General features: G+C 46.3%; 1 protein-coding gene across 1 annotated transcript in view; it reads left to right on the forward strand.

Moving 5' to 3' along the window:
• The window catches only part of LOC146796600 (lysosomal alpha-glucosidase-like), an 854,317-nt gene extending 850,267 nt beyond the window's left edge, over positions 1 to 4,050 (forward strand). Inside the window, exon 20 of the mRNA XM_085629244.1 lies at positions 3,350 to 4,050. Within this exon, the coding sequence (XP_085485370.1) occupies positions 3,350 to 3,412 (63 nt within the window). The 3' untranslated portion in view covers positions 3,413 to 4,050. The remainder of the gene's footprint in view (positions 1 to 3,349) is intronic.
• The last annotated feature ends 13,087 nt before the right edge of the window (positions 4,051 to 17,137 follow it).

Raw genomic sequence — 17,137 nt, forward strand, 5'->3', positions numbered from 1 at the left:
CCTATGGTTTTTTCAGTGAATATATATATATATATATATATATATATATATATATATATATATATATATATATATATATATATATATATATATATATATATATAATCTACTGGTGGTCGCCAGTAGATAGTTATAGTTAGGACCGTGTTTCCATAGGAAATCGGAAATTTTATTTTGAATAACTTCGGCGCCGGTTGCCGAATCCTCGCAAAATTTTCAAAACTAATGGGGCGCTCCGCTCAGCTCCTACCCTGCAAGTCTCAGGGTGATTCGTCAAGCGGGGGCCGAGAAAAAAGGGGGTCCCAAAACGCGTTTTCCCCATGCATTTTCCCATAGGACCTTTAGTCGAAGGTACAGCCCGAACGGCTGAACAGAATTACTTGAAATTTGGCAGAGAGGTAGTCCTCAGGTCAGGGAAGTGCCTTTTGCATATATGGAGTCAATCTGTTCAGTAGTTCCTGAGAAAATTGTATTTAAAAGCACATACATATCTATAGCCGCGCACCGTGCGCGCACCCTAACGTGCGAGAGCGTAATTCTGATTGGTGGTTACATGTCAGTCAACGTTCGAATCGGTCGAAATCAGGAAGTGTCGGTCGCCATTTTGTTTGTTGTGGGTGCGAGAGTGAAAAAGAGAGGCGAACGTGAAAAGGGGGCAGGGTAGAGAGTTCCTGACCCCCTAGCCTTGGTCAGGGGGTCCCTAAAGGACCCCGAAGGGTGAAAAAACATTTTTTTTTTTTTTTTTAAATCGCACGGTGCGCGCACGGTGATAAACCATAAAAAAAATAAAAAATTAGCATTTAAAAAACCGTACAAATTCACTTAAAAAACCATAGGTTTCACGCACGTTATAGTTAGGAATTAGCATTTAAAAAACCTTGCAAATTCACTTAAAAAACCATAGGTTTTACACATGTTATAGTAAGGTGGACATTTCACTCGTAAAAAACCAATGAAATTCCCCCGTTATAGTTAGGTCAGATAACTATAACTCGCGCGACCGCCACTCTATCACAAGGATGATGTCATCAGTGATGTCATGAGTGATGCCACTGACCATGTCATGAGTGATGAAATATGTGACGTCATGAGCACTGGATTGCGGGCACGCGAGTTATAGTTATCTGACCTAACTATAACGGGGGAATTTCATTGGTTTTTTACGAGTGAAATGTCCACCTAACTATAACATGTGTGAAACCTATAGTTTTTTAAGTGAATATATATATATAGATATATAGATATACATGTATGTATTTGTAATGCATTTTATACGTACAGGATTACATACTGTTTCTACTGCATGCCTTATATCAGCATACATACCTAAAATACTACTGCTATCTATTCGGATTCAAGCATGTGAATCTATTAAAGATACCCAAATACTGGAGGAGAAGAAAATAAGTTACTTGCCTGTAAACTGTGGTTCTCCAGTATTGGTATCTTTCATAGATTCACATGCGACCCACCCTCCTCCTCATAGAGTCTCCCCTGGTTTATTTTATATACTTATATTGCACTTGTGCTCGAAAATGTGAGAGCATCGAGCTTCTGTGGAGAGGGTGCTGTCACCTGATTGACTGGAGTTTGGACCATTCCTAATGACTAGGACGAGATATTAAAGTGAATGTTTTTTCTCTATTAAGTATAATCTTAGTCATTACTTACTGCTTTTTATGTACCGTGGAACTCCCACTTCGATGACGGGTAATGATTCAAGCATGTGAATTTATGAAAGATCAAAAACAGAAGGACACTGTTCATAGAGCGCAAAAAAAGTCACCTGAGAAGAACTAAATAGAGTGAGAAAAGTAAAATCCCAGGTTGAGAAAAGCCCACTGGTAAGGGGAAAGACCAAGTCCTGTATCATGTTGCCCTCACACACCCCGAAGGATGTCGTGCTTCATCATCGGGCGTTTTGCTCCTCGCCAGGACGAAATAGCAGCATATGTACCCCTACCAAGTGTTTACATGTATAAGTTGGAACCGCTCCTGATATAGACCTAGGAAGTAAAGAAAATATGTGAAAATAACTTGATGCAACACTGTGTGCCACAGCCGTGTGCACACTGTAATAAGAAAATAGAAAAGATGATAGAAGCCGACTATTTGCTACTCATATTGTCACCTTTTTCAACTCTGTCTCCCGGTGCTTAGAGGCATTGTGTTCTCTGTCTCGTGGGTCTATCATCTTTTCTATTTTCTTATTACAGTGTGCACACGGCTGTGGCACACAGTGTTGCATCAAGCTAGTCTGATGCACACATTTCACATATTTTCTTTTCTTTCCTAGGTCTATATCAGGAGCGGTTCCAAGTTATACATGTAACCACTTGGTAGGGTACATATATACTGCTATTTCGCCCTGGTATATATTAAGGGTTTGTTTTTAGATCCTTTTTACGTTTTGGTCCTGAAGAAGCGCCAACGACCTGTATGGCAACAGAGGCGCGAAACATGTTGGCCAGTCACACCCGGGCACAATGTGCCCTTTGGGATTACACCTCGCGTATGGTTTTAATTTTGTCTAAGGTACCACTACATTTGCATCTCCCACGTGGTAACCCATAGGCAATTTTAATAGGGAATTGCAGCGCCTGCCCTACGAGGAGCAAAACGCCCGATGATGAAGCATGACATCCTTCGGGGTGTGTGAGGGCAACATGATACAAGACTTGGTCTTTCCCCTTACCAGTGGGCTTTTCTCAACCTGGGATTTTACTTTTTTCACTCTCTTTAGTTCTTCTCGGGCGACTTTTTTTGCGCCCTGGGAACAGTGCCCTTCTGTTTTTGATCGATTGTAATAAGGAGCACAGACACTGGACCATAATTGGCTCCTTGGTCTCCCCCCAACCCCCCCCCCCTCTTTTTTGTAAATAAATCTATGAAAGATACCAATACTGGAGAACCACAGTTTACAGGTAAGTAACTTGTTTTCTTATTGCTACTTACCATCAAATCTGGTATTTTGAAAGAAAACCATCCACAGTATTCGATAAAACCCACGTAACAACCAGTTATAATACAACTACGCTCAAGGTGTAGGTGCAGGAAGAGTAGCTACTTTGTAGTTGAAGATTACTAATGTTGGAACATTGCACCTAAAAGTAAGCATGGAAATATATTGGCCTCTATTAATAAAGAACACTTTGCCCTAACCTAATAGCATGTACTTTAATGAGCAGTGTGTGCAGATTATGTGGTAAAGTATATGTGACTGAAAAAACATAAAAATAATTATTTCTCCCTCTTGAGATTGTGGAGAGTCAGAGCAAATTGATCGATATATGAGCAGGTCTAACTCCTTGTTTCTCTTTCCCTTCATTTACTTTGTCCATGTCTACAGGTTCTTCTTGTGGATAATCTTCATTTGAATCTTAGTGTAGGATTCACCATTCAATGGATCTGATTATCGTGGCTGTACAAGCACTAAGGTCCTGAATTATTTCTGGAAATATTCTGAACACCAATTGGGGAGCAATTTAAAAAGAAGAAAGCATCTGTATGTTGAACATATCAGTGACCGATACATCAACTGATCTCATTTCCTGCTTCAAAATATCAGCAATCAGAAGGCTTCCGGAGCTCCATGAAATGCCAACCTTCACAGTTTGAAAAATTATGAATTATACATTCATAAAATATGGCATGTCTGGGTTGTCGGCAACTAAGTACCATGCTGCACATAGATGTAACTGCTTACACCAATAAAAAAGCGCACAGGCGATGTAAAGTGTAGGATGAAAATACTAGGATATTTTTCTGGCAAATGTAAAACACCTTTTCTTGACTGCTTTTGCTCACCTCTTCCATTGTCTATATATCAGCTCAGTATTTGTCTTCTGATGAGTTACTTATTTGCCCCAGGGGAGCTCCTATTTCCCCTCTCCCTGTTATCTGGATTGTATTACGTTTATTATTACTTGTGTAATTTATTGATCCTTCACTTTATGAACTGATTGATTTCTTCAGGAACAAATCGTTAATCATTCTCTCAATCATCCCTTCTAATTAAGTGCCTCCGTTCAGAATAAAATAGTACATTAATTGTTTTGTAGATCAATTTATTCCTAACTTAACAAATTTTACCTAGAGGCTCACGAATGGTAAGGTGCATCGTTTTTTAGGTCGAGGACGATGAAAAGGCATGCCTTCGGTCCTTCTGAACTGCCTTTGGGGGTAGACAGGCTTAGTTAGCTGTTCGTTATCTTGAGAGTGTTCCCGAATAATTTGTTAACACCTGAATCATCTTGATTTGTTGGAAAACCTACAATAAACGCAATTTTCACAGGGCCTCATTGGTTCATTGATTACCCTTCCTGCAATGCGTGTCACAGAATACCTCTGGGTTGATGAGTCAAAGTCCTTAAGCATCAATAGCTAATTAATTCAGAGCAGTTTTCGAATGACATTCTATGTTGATTGTGCTGGAATAGAATGGCATGAGGGACCAAGACGTTATTCTGCTAGTATATGTATTTTGCTTTCATTCAATATGTGATTGTCATCTGTGGTTCCTTTTGACATGACATAACTAGATAAAGCATTGCCTCTGTTGTTTTTGTTTTTCCAGTAAATGTAGTTCTTACAGAAAAAACAGATTATTACATTCTCTAACAAATGCTAGGCTGGCACAGTTACAAAATGCAGCAGTGTGGGGACAAGGTTTGGCAGGGCTTTCAGTAAAAGATGCAGTACTGCTGTGAGAATATGCTAAAATGCATGGTTGCACATTCATTAGTGTCCTCTGAGATTTTGTGTGGAAATAACCCTTTTCCTTAATATATAATTATGCAGTTGACATGTTGCAGATGTTGCGTTCCCCAATTGTCATCATTAGGACAAAAGATAAGATTTGACCAAGTGATGCAATTTTTTTTGTTTTTTTAAATGTGTTTGATTTTAGAAACCTAGACTAATATAGTCATATGAGCTAATCGTAAACACTAGGAATAAAGGACATGCTACAACAAATGCAAATTAGGAAGTAAAAAGTAAATAGTATATGTAATAAAACCACATTGCGTTCACATTATCAATAAAAGGCAGGCATTCGCTCACATATAAGAAATTGATTAACAACCTCCCTGATCCTCTCGACTCCCTGAAAGAGAAGTGGATGGCGGATGGCCTTGAGATTGATGACGAGGAATGGACCACCGCTTTGGCATCTCCTAGGGAAGTAGCGATCTCGGCTAGACTCCGTCTGGTGCAGCTTAAAATACTGCACAGGGTATACGTCTCCTGCACCAGGCTACAGGCGATGGGGAGGGGAGGGGAGGGGAGGGACTGTGTCGGCGGGGGTGCGGAGAGAGGGGCTCCTTCTTCCATGTTTTGTGGGAATGCCCAAGGGTGCAGCGGTATTGGAGGCGAGTGGTGTCCTGCATGGGTGAGGTATGGGAGACTCCTATTCGCACTGAGGCCAAGAGGTATTTGCTTAACATTTGGGAGCCTACGGACTTGCCCCAACGGGTGAGACTCTGGGTTACGCTGGGGCAAATGGTTGCAAAGCGGAACATTGCTCGTCTGTGGGGAGCATCGACTCCACCTAAACTGGCGGACTGGCAAAACGATATGGACTGGTGCATGCTACAGGAAAAGGCGGCATATACGGCGCGAGGGTGCCCACGGAAGTGGGGGGAGGTGTGGTCACTGTGGAACACCTTCCGAGGGGACATAGTTGAGCCTCCGCAGGCCCGGCTGTCTGGCCTGGAGATTCCGGTCTAATCAATGGCTGGTGCCCGACTTCAAGTATATTGGTTTAGTCTTCCTGCTGTCTCTGTAAGTTCCCGGTGCTGTGACACCCCAGATGTGATTGCACGCTTAAGACCAGTCTTTTGTGACCTGATTTTGTTATGTTATGTTTATAAAACCAATAAAAAAGATTTTACAAAAAAAATAAAAGGCAGGCATTCTACAGTAAACTAGCAGATTACCTTGCAACCCAGTCAAATAATTACAGATCAAATCTAGAGTTCTATAATAACAAAAAATCCTACAATTTCTGTAGGAAATGCTAAACGCACAGTAGAGTCCGCTGCCTGAAAATCCTCAACTGTAGGCATAGTATGGTGGATGGAATTCAGCCAGTCGATTGTATTAAAACACCCAGTTTATGAAAGCATTGAAGGAGTGTTCCTAAAGAAACCACAGATAATGCAATTCCAGTTCACAATGACAAGCTCTCTGCAAAAATTATTATTAAAGGAAGAGTCGAGCATATTGATTTCGTGGATATGTGGAAACGGAGTTCATTATGCAGAATTCACTCTAAGATGTCCTCAAACTGCTGTATGCCACAATCCTGTTTTTGGAGATCTGAGGGTAACCAATGAAACTGTGGGCCCATGCTAGACTTCTACAGCTCTGTAGTCCATCAAGCCATTGAAACCTTAACATTTTTTTAAACAACACTAGCCTCAATAAACAGTGCTTTAATGAGGGTAATGATGATCACCGCACAAAATGCTTAAAAATCTGTATTATGGGAAAAAAAAGTTTTTTTAGAACAGTGTTATAGCACAGAACTGCCCATGTCGAAGGAGGACCATGGAACCTCCCCTCATAAAAAAAACATTTTACCAAAGGGCTGGATTGATAATGTGCATCATTTCAGATATGCTGTATGGACTCTTTTATAACGTATTGGATTGAACATGTGTTTGTGAGACACCTTTTTACAGTAACTGCCTTTGACTTTCTCCCTACAGTGCTCCCAGGATAGTCTTCCTATTTAATTGCACCCTTATTCAAGAACATGCAAACGTTATCCCATTTGCACATTGGACAGAGCAGTATCCCCCTGTGGGATACCTCTCTGTCCAATCACAACTGGCCTGTGTTCTTGTACCTCGGATTGCTGAGTGCAGGAACACCAAGCCCGATTTTAGTTAGCAGAAAAAAGGTTAATATCCGGGCAGGGGTTGCAGGCTCGAGCACAACCCACAAATGACAGTGGGCAGCATGAAACACTCCAGCTTGCCTGCTAATAGCCTTGCCAGGCCTAGACTGTATCTCCTCCACTATATCCTGACTAACAAGTTCTGTTGCGCATGCACTACTAAGAAACTTATATTTTTGTACACTTGCAGAGGCAGAAAAACTTCTGATAATAGATGCATTTCTTTACTTCTCCTAGAAATGGGAGCAACATAGTATACCCACCAAATACTTGAGGGACGTATAATTTGCTATTCCAACTTTAGCCTTAGAAGTTTTGGGAAAGTTTATTTTCGCATACCTCTAAACTCATCCTCAGCCCAGACCCTGTATCAGTATGTAAAGACCAAAGAACCCACACGAGGTTCAAGGTGTCGAATGGAGGAAGATAGGAGTGAGGGAAGAGGCTTGGGAAAAATGAAGACAAGGGGTAAATGTAACCACGGGTAAGTAATTACCATGATACTTCTGTATCCATCTTCCTTGTCCTTCCAGAATTTAAGATGTACAAAGCACAGTTGCTAGTACACACAACAGGAACCGGGAGGCAGTGAATACAACTTTATTGAAATCAAACACTAACAGCATGTAATACCCAAGAAACAAATGGCAGCCCTACACATTTTAACCAAGGGTATCTCACTGAACCCCCCCAAACACACACTCAAAACTGCCATATACCTGCTGGTCCTCTGGATTCCTCCGTGGGCCAACTTACAGACTGAAAAATTAGCTTGAGAATTGGCCAGCGGAACCTAATTACTTACCCAATTACTTATTGCTGCAGTAGCTGGCTACTAACCATGGTTTGCAGCACCAAAATAAACAAACAATGACTCTGAAGAATGAACTTCCTTTGTCAATAAACGACTAAAGAAACTTGCAACAACAAGAAATCTTATATGCGAACTCAGGTAGGCACCCAATCAGGGATACCAACTGTTGATAAGGGGAAGAAATCACCCAAGACAAGCTCACTCAACCTGTGAGCAGAAGATAAAGCAACCTATAAAATCACCTAAGCACCGAACAAAAGCAACTGGGTAGAAGATAAAGGAGGACCCTATAAACCCCTGAATACTGTAGGTAGGCCCCCGGGTGGAATACGCAGATGCACCAAAGGTCATCAGATATGCAAACAAGCAGACAAACATCTAAAGGAACCACTACAGCAATGAAACCCCAGTAATCCTTGAATATAAGAATGGCTGCCCTCTGAGCTTCAAAAGTAGGAGCCAACCCATTCAGGAAGCCATTGTTAGAAACATTCAGAATTGATGGTGGAGACTGAAGACTACAAAGGGACAAAGGAAGGTAAAAGGGAGGACATACAGACAACTGGGGAATGACCAAAACCAGGGGTGACGTGGCCATAAAGGAACAATCTAGACCACTTTCTGATAAAGACTTCTAGCTGCAGATTCCTCACCTTTTGAATGTTCCCCTGGCATCATACTGCATCCAGAAACTTTCCAGCAGTATCAAATCGCTCTGCTAGGTAGCGCCTTGTGACTCTGCACTGATGTCATTCAAGTCTGGAAAGGAAGTGCAGAGCGTATATACGGGCCCCACTCCTGCAGGCTGACTGTTCCTTTCTTTCCATGCCAGACCCTTACCTCAATCAAAATTTACTTTTTCAGTGTGCAACGGACATGTCACCTCTCAAAACTACATTTTGTAAGCTCAATAAGGATTCTCACAAACAAATTTCTGTGACGGGTCCTCCCCAAATTTGCCTGTGGGGCTTGGAATTCAGACATTATTCTAGGGTCTGCAGTGACTGCTGGTCGATGAACACGAAGTTCATAAAGACCCAAGTGGAAAGTTTGATCCCGATCCAGTTTAAGATCTAGAAGTCGTCAGAGTTGTTTGAAGGGTCGGTCTTTGTTTCAATCCAAGTTCTCTGTTAAGTCAAGGGAAAAAAACACAATCTAAGCTGGACTTGGCCCCTTCCTACCACTCAACTCACCTGAGAAGGCATAGGGGCAGAACCATATGTCTATATCTCGCTCAAGAAGCCATTCAACTTCTAAGCCGATCCTGCAACTTGTTCCAGCACAACACAAGTTTCTGGGTAAGTCTAACATTCCCACACAGTTTCGGGAGGCCATGCTCCAACTCTTTGGATCCATGCCATCTCCTTCTGGTGCCCATGGGGGCCTCACAGAGCCAAGAGGTTCGAGGCATGTGGGCTGCTGAATTCATATCTGTGCATAGATCGCCGCCTAGTGTTGGGTCCGGATGTTTGCACGTTGTTGTCCTGGAAGAGTCTTCGAAGTATCCTGGGATAGGTGACTCCTCCCCTGGACTACAGTGCGCATGGGCATCCTCTCCATCCTCAGATTGTTTTTTTCCGCCATTGGGTTCGGATGTGCTTATCTTGACTCGAGTTAGGACTTTTTCTAGGCCAAAAGGCCTTTAGTTCGCGTCGGTACTGTTCCCGATCGGTATCGATAGTATCTTGTTAGTTTACTAACTTCCAGAACCAACTTTTTCGCATCTTACCCGACCATCGACCCGTCATCGACGATGGAATCGAGGACACCATTGAAGCGGTGTCCTGTATGTAATGCGAAATATCCCCACATCGACGTCCATCCGGTGTGCAACAAATGCCTTTCACCGGATCACGACGAATCTACATGTATGGCCTGTGCCCGATTCCGATCCAAGAAGACTCTCCGGAATCGACGAGCAGCGAGACTCGAAGCGCAGCAAGCGGCACCGGCCCCGGCCGACATCTTCAGCGCCGAGAACGAAGATGTCGAAGACGTGGAGAACCTACCCTCCAGTCCCGCTTCCGAACATGACTCCGGATCGGAAGACGTCGAAGAAAGACTCTTTCGCAGAGATGAAGACGACACCGAGGTAGGAGACTACAATAAGGCCTTAGGGGCCGAAGAGAGTAGCTCCGGTGACGAGCAAGGCCTACCCGTACAGACTGAGGATATCCCAGTGCGCCAGTCTATGGCTCCGGTCGAGGGATCGCCTTCGGGCCTTACCCAAGACCTATCCCGCAGTTCTTCGGCCCCGCCCTCTGGCCCAGCCTCGGACATTCAGCGGCAGCCATTAATACCCAAACCGGCTGGTTTCCCTTCTTCGAAACCGAAACCAACAGCTGTATTGGTTCAACTGAAACCGAAACCGAAAGTGACGCTGGTCGGATCGAGGCCCACCACACCTTCGACGCCAGCAAAACCCGTCGGCACCGAGCGCACCAAACGAGACTTCGGTGCCGAGCTTGCAGCGGCCGACGTCGGAGTCGACATACGGACTTCGGTGCCACCAAACCTACTCGGCTCCCGGCACCGACGCAATCGGCTCCGACCCCAAAGGTCAAACTGCCTGCTGTGTCTCACACCGCTTCGACAGCACCACCAAAGGCACACTCATCGAAGACGTCGACGGCCATTACCGCCCCTCGACTCGATGACTCACCGGCGCCGAAGAAGTCCACGCCCGCCTCTACAGAACCGGTCGGCGCAAAGGAATCGATGGCGCTCCAGGTGCGGCCCGTTGCTGCGCAACGCACCAAAAACAAAACAGTCCTCCAGGACACGTCGGGCTCCGAGCCGATAAAAGCTCCAACAGCCTCTTCGGCACCGGCCAACATTACGTTTGGCCTGCTGCCATCCACGGCCCCGAAACTGTTCCAAATCAGGACACGGGTCACCCACACCACGATCACGCCTGCCGAACGCTCTCCTGCGGAGACGTCTCCATCACATCTCATCGACGCCGACACCGGCAGGATGATGCTCCACAAAAGGAGAATAACTTCTGAGCCAGCTTTGGACTCTTTCCGGATCCCGCTTAAGAGAAAGCTGCCAGTGGCTTCGGAACCAGTTCTTTACAAACCTCTCCATTCCCCCTACCAGGATCCACAGTCCTTCTCTCCCACACACTCCGACACAGATGTTTTGGAGGACTACATGGGTGACCACGTCCCCTACCCCGGAGAGATGGACCCTGAAGGCCAACAGGACCCTGATCAAGCTTGGGATGACCCTGTAGACTCAGGTGCACCTATGGATGCACAGGACCCGCAACTCTATGGAGCAAAAACATCTCCCACAGAGGACACTGCCGCGTTCAACGCTCTAATTGAACGTGCTGCGGCCAATCATGGGGTGCAACTTCACTCTGACACCGTCGAGGACGACTTTCTCATGGATACTTTCGCATCCTCAGAAAGGAATATAAAGACTCTGCCCATGTTGAAGGGTGTCCTCAAACCAGCAAAGGACATCTTCAAGGAACCCACCAGGGCAAGAGTAATAAACCCCAGGATCGACAAGAAATACAGATCGGCGCCTGGGGACCCTACTTACATTAGAGGCCAGTTACCTCTGGATTCCATTGTAGTTGCGAATTATCGCAAGAGGGCACACTCGCAAACAGGTGATGCTCTTCCCCCGGACAAAGAGTCCAAGGTGCTAGAGACCTCCGGCAAACGGGTTGCCGCCCAGGCAGCTAACATATGGCGCATTGCCAATACTCAGGCGCTCCTCGCTCGCTACGATCGAGCACACTACGACACATTAGAACAACTACTCCAACATCTCCCTGACCAATTCAAAGAAGGTGCAGAGATCCTCATCAGGGAGGGACAACTGCTCACAAATGCATCCATTAAGTGTGCACTGGATGCCGCGGATACAGCTGCCAGAGCCATAAACACTAGCGTCATGTTGCGACAACACGCCTGGTTGCGAATCTCCGGATTCAAACCTGAGGTACGAAATAACATCCTCAACCAACCTGTCAACCCCGACTACTTATTCGGGCCGGAGGTTGACACCACCCTAGAGAAAATAAAAAAGGACACAGACACTGCAAAGTCCATGGGGGCCCTACAAACGCAGTCCTTTCGGAGCGGCTCCTTTCGTCGCCTCGGAAATAGAGGAGCAGGTAGAGGACAGGGGTCACAGCAAACATACAACAAGGGCAACACACAAAGCACCTACGATAAAAACACCCGGGGTGGATATCGTGGCTCCAGCACAAAGGGCAGAGGACGTGGCTACGGCAACACCAGGTCCTCCCCCAAGAACAAGCAGTGACGCCCTCTCCTTTCCTCCCGACCACATAACACCTGTCGGGGGAAGGCTACAAAGGTTCCTGTCCACGTGGAACTCCATCACCACGGACAGGTGGGTCAAAGATATTGTCAAATACGGTTACTGCCTAGAATTAACCTCAACTCCACCCACAATACCTCCAAAAAACCGTCCTATGTCCTCAGAGCACTTAACGCTCTTACAGCAGGAGGTGCAAAGTATGCTACTAAAAGGCGCAATAGAGGTCGTACCCGTCCACGAGCAAGGTACGGGGGTGTACTCCCTGTACTTTTTAATACCAAAAAAGGACGGGTCACTCAGACCTATATTAGACCTGAGACCCCTGAACCGGTACATTCTTTCCGAGCATTTTCACATGCTCACTTTACAGCAAGTCCTCCCGCTGCTCAAGCAGGGAGACTTCCTGGCCACACTGGACCTCAAAGATGCGTATTTCCACATACCCATTCACCCCTCACACAAGAAATACCTCAGGTTCACTATTCAGGGGCAGCACTACCAATTCAAAGTCCTTCCCTTCGGCGTGACAACAGCACCCAGGGTGTTCACAAAGTGCTTAGCTACTGTGGCGGCACATCTACGGAGGCAGCACATACACGTCTACCCTTACCTGGACGACTGGCTCGTTCAAGCGAAGTCAGCCCAGCAATGTGCCAGCCACATGTCCCGCACCATTCACCTCCTTCACAGTCTGGGGTTCTCACTAAATTGCCCAAAATCCCATCTCCAGCCCGCACACGTACAACAGTACCTAGGTGCGACTATAGACACTCTGGCGGCCACAGCTCAGCCAAATTTAGTGAGAATCAACAGCATGCAAATGCTGATTTCCAAGTTCAAACCACAACACTCCCTTCCCGCGCGAGTGTTCATGCAGTTGATAGGCATGATGGCCTCCTGCATTTTCATAGTCCCACACGCGAGACTACATATGCGCCCGCTTCAGGTGTGCTTAGCACGTCAGTGGAATCAGGCTCAAGGACAGTTGAAAGACCTAGTGTTGGTGAGCGGTCGGGCATACAACTCTCTGCATTGGTGGAATCCACAAAACCTTTGCAAGGGCCGACCGTTCCAAGAGCCTGTTCCACAAATAATACTGACAGCGGACGCGTCTTTCCAGGGATGGGGAGCTCATGTACTCAACTACACAGTGCAGGGACTATGGACAACACAACAAAGGAAGATGCACATCAACATTCTGGAATTGATGGCAATCTTCCTCGCAATGAAAGCATTCAAAGTACACTTGTGCAACAAAGTCGTGTTGATCCGGACGGACAACATGACCGCCATGTACTACATACAAAAGCAGGGAGGAACACACTCTCCACAGTTGTCTCATCTGGCTCAGAGCATGTGGAAGTGGGCCATTCAGAGGAACATGTTCCTCATGGCAGAACACCTCCCCGGCAAGGACAACCAGGTGGCGGATCTGCTCAGCAGACACAGCCACCAGATGCACGAGTGGGAGTTACACCCATCAGTACTCCAACCGTACTTCCAGCAGTGGGGTCATCCAGAGATAGACCTATTCGCCACAAGCGAAAACGCAAAATGCCAAAGCTTTGCCGCCAGGTTCCCACATCCGCAGTCGCAGGGCAATGCGATATGGATGAACTGGTCCGGCAGATTTGCGTACGCTTTTCCCCCAGCACCACTGATACCGCTGGTGGCACGCAAACTCAGACAACACTCACTGACACTCGTCCTGGTTGCTCCAATGTGGGCACGCCAGCCGTGGTACACCACCTTTCTCGTACTTTCCGTGGTGCCGCATCAAAGGCTGCGGGTCAAACCCGAGCATTTGACGCAGAACCATGGAGAGATTCAGCACCCAGATCCGCAACAGCTGAACCTGGCAATCTGGCTCCTGAAGTCCTAGAGTTTGGCTACCTAAACCTGCCACCTGACTGTATGGACATCATTAAGGAGGCCAGGAGACCCACTACCAGAGCTTGTTACCTATTACACCTATACCGATGCAATCTGGCGTACACCTCTATACGTGTCCATTTGACCGCAATATCAGCCTATCTACAAACCAGGCAGCACCTCTCTCTATTCAGAGTGCCTGCCATCAAAGCATTCTTGGAAGTACTCAAACGAGCCATTCCACCTAGCCACCCACCAGCCCCAATGTGGAACCTCAACTTGGTCCTCACACGCCTGATGGGTCCACCCTTTGAACCTCTACACTCATGCGAGATTCAATTCCTTACCTGGAAAGTAGCTTTCCTAGTAGCGATAACTTCTTTACGAAGAGTTAGTGAACTCCAGGCACTAACCGTCCAAGAGCCATTTATACAGGTTCACGCCAACAGGGTCGTACTACGTACCACCCCAAATTCATGCCCAAGGTGGTATCGCAGTTCCACATGAATCAAACTATTGAACTGCCTGTTTTCTTTCAAAACCCACAGACTGTCGCAGAAAGGGCACTCCATACACTAGATGTAAAGAGGGCCCTCATGTATTATATCGACAGGACCAAACCCTTTAGGAAAACAAAACAACTTTTCGTTGCCTTTGCCCCACACCACAAAGGTAACGCTATCTCCAAAGCAGGTATAGCCAGATGTATCGTTAAATGTATTCAAATTTGCTATCAAAAGGCTAAACGCACTTTAACGATTCCCCCACGAGCCCACTCAACACGTAAGTTAGGGGCCTCCATGGCTTTCCTAGGAAACATTCCTTTGCATGATATATGTAGAGCAGCCACCTGGTCCACTACACATACATTTAACAAACACTATTGTGTAGATGTGCAATCAAAACAGCAGGCAGCTGTAGGACAGGCTGTTCTCAAAACTCTTTTTCAGACAGCTGCAGCTGGCACTGGTAGCCGCCGCTAATAAGAGGGCACTGCTATATATTCTATGCACAGATGCCTCGAACTGAATATGCTACTTACCAGTATGCATCTGTTCTTGGCATGTAGGGCTGCTGACATTCATATTGCCCTCCCTCCTCCCCGGCGCCTGTAGCAGCTGCAGTTCTCAGAATTACTGTAAAGCATGGTCATCACTTTCTGTATCTACTCCATCACTGCCACAATGGCGAAAAACAATCTGAGGATGGAGAGGATGCCCATGCGCACTGTAGTCCAGGGGAGGAGTCACCTATCCCAGGATACTTCGAAGACTCTTCCAGGACAACAACGTGCAAACATACGGACCCAACACTAGGCGGCGATCTATGCACAGATATGAATGTCAGCAGCCCTACATGCCAAGAACAGATGCATACTGGTAAGTAGCATATTCAGTTCTCTACATGGATTGCTGTCAATGGGTTCGCCCTTGTTGCCAGCTGAACCCTCAATAACTGGATCAAGTCCAATTCCAGTCTTGACTCCTCCTCAGAAACCACAGTCCACGCTGGTTCCCAGTGCCTTGACTCCGATGCCAACTCAGTAGATGCCTGAAGAAAAGGCCCCAGTTGTACTCTCTGGCATCTTACTGGTGCACTTTCAACCTCGACCAAGGCTGCGCCTGCCTTAGAGGATCCATCTGCCTACACAACAAAAAACGCACACCCTGCATTCACTGTTCACATGAATTCGAACAATGACTATGATGTGGATGATAAAACTGGCCAACCATATCACAAGATGAATTGGTATGATGACCTGCAGGAGGTCTTGTTATCCCCCCCCCCCCCCCCCCCCCCGGAGTCGGGGCTCCTCTCACCCCCCTGGTCCTGCCACTGAGGAATGCGTCTTACACCATTGTAATGTATAGGGAACCGAAGTCCTTGACCTCCAGCTCCCCACCTTGGAGTCCAAGACCAGTCTTCTTAAGGAAGTTCTTTACCCGGGTAGAGCATCTACTGAGCCCTTCTTTCCTTTTAGCGAAGCTCTTACGAATACCTTGTTGGGGGCGTGGGCCAAACCTTGCTTCGGCCCCCCAGTCAACCACCAAATTGCACAATGCCAACACCCTGCCTAGGTGATCCTGTGTTTCTATCTCAGCACTCCTCACCTGAAAGCTTGATGGTGCAGGCATCTGCGGGCAATATTAATCCCAACACATTTTGACTACTCCCCAAGCCCCCCCCCCTCATAGGGAGGCAAATTGTGTGGAGATATTCAGAAAGAGTCTTCTTGTCCACCAGCTTGGCGCTTCGGTCAGTAAGTGCTAGCTGTCTGCAGGGGCGCTCTTCCTGTGTCTTTTGGGATTTGGTGACTCAAATCCTCCCAAGTGTCACTGAAGATATCCTACCTGTCCTTGCTCAGCCCATACAGGATGGTCGCGACACGGCCAAGTGAGGCTTGTGTCATGCAGTTCCTAGAACCCTGCCAGGACCCGCGCATTTTGGATGACCTAAACTGAGGGCTTGTTGTGCAGACAGACTCTGGACACCCCCACAGGATGAGTCAGCCGTTAGACCAGCTAGGCTCTACAGTGCCACTACCACCCCCCTGTATTCTACATTGATGTAGGTAGTTTCTGGCAACCACTGAACATGACAACCCTGATTCCTCAGGTATTGTGGAGAACAATACTGTATCTTTCGCTCAGTCACTCGTGCTTACTTTTCTCAGAATACACATAAAATGACGATTGGAACGTTTTCAATAATTTATTGGTCAAGCGTCAGTCTAGTGTGAAACATATTCGTTGCGACAATCAAAAGACAGGAGCAGACAAAGGTGATTGCTAGCACCAATATCGTAAATAGCAGACACATTTCTATCATAGTGCTAATAAGATGAATATAAACAGATTATTAAAAACAAAGGCATTGGCGTACTCCTACGATGCTTAGCCTAACTAAACGTACCTAGCCTAGATATGTAGGTGAACCATGTGTATGTAAGTGTCAGGATATATCCTAATGGAGCCAAGAATCCCCCGGGGAAGTGCTAACCCCTCACCTAATGATTCTGAATGAAGGACCCCGTCCCTGCGTCGAGGATGGCACCCCGCAAGGGATGTCAGGTCTCTGCCTGTCGAATGATCAGCCTGCAGAGTCTCGGTCCAGCCTGGAAGGAATTCTCCTCTATTCTGTAAGGGGGAGTGAGGGTCTTTTATACTAAAGTGGTCACTCCAGGGGTTCTTCTAGAAACGATATGTTTTCCTAATTTTGCTAATCCTTCTATAAACAAACAT

The sequence above is a fragment of the Triturus cristatus genome, chromosome 10 (genome assembly GCF_964204655.1).
Source record: "Triturus cristatus chromosome 10, aTriCri1.1, whole genome shotgun sequence".
Lineage (NCBI taxonomy): Eukaryota > Metazoa > Chordata > Amphibia > Caudata > Salamandridae > Triturus > Triturus cristatus.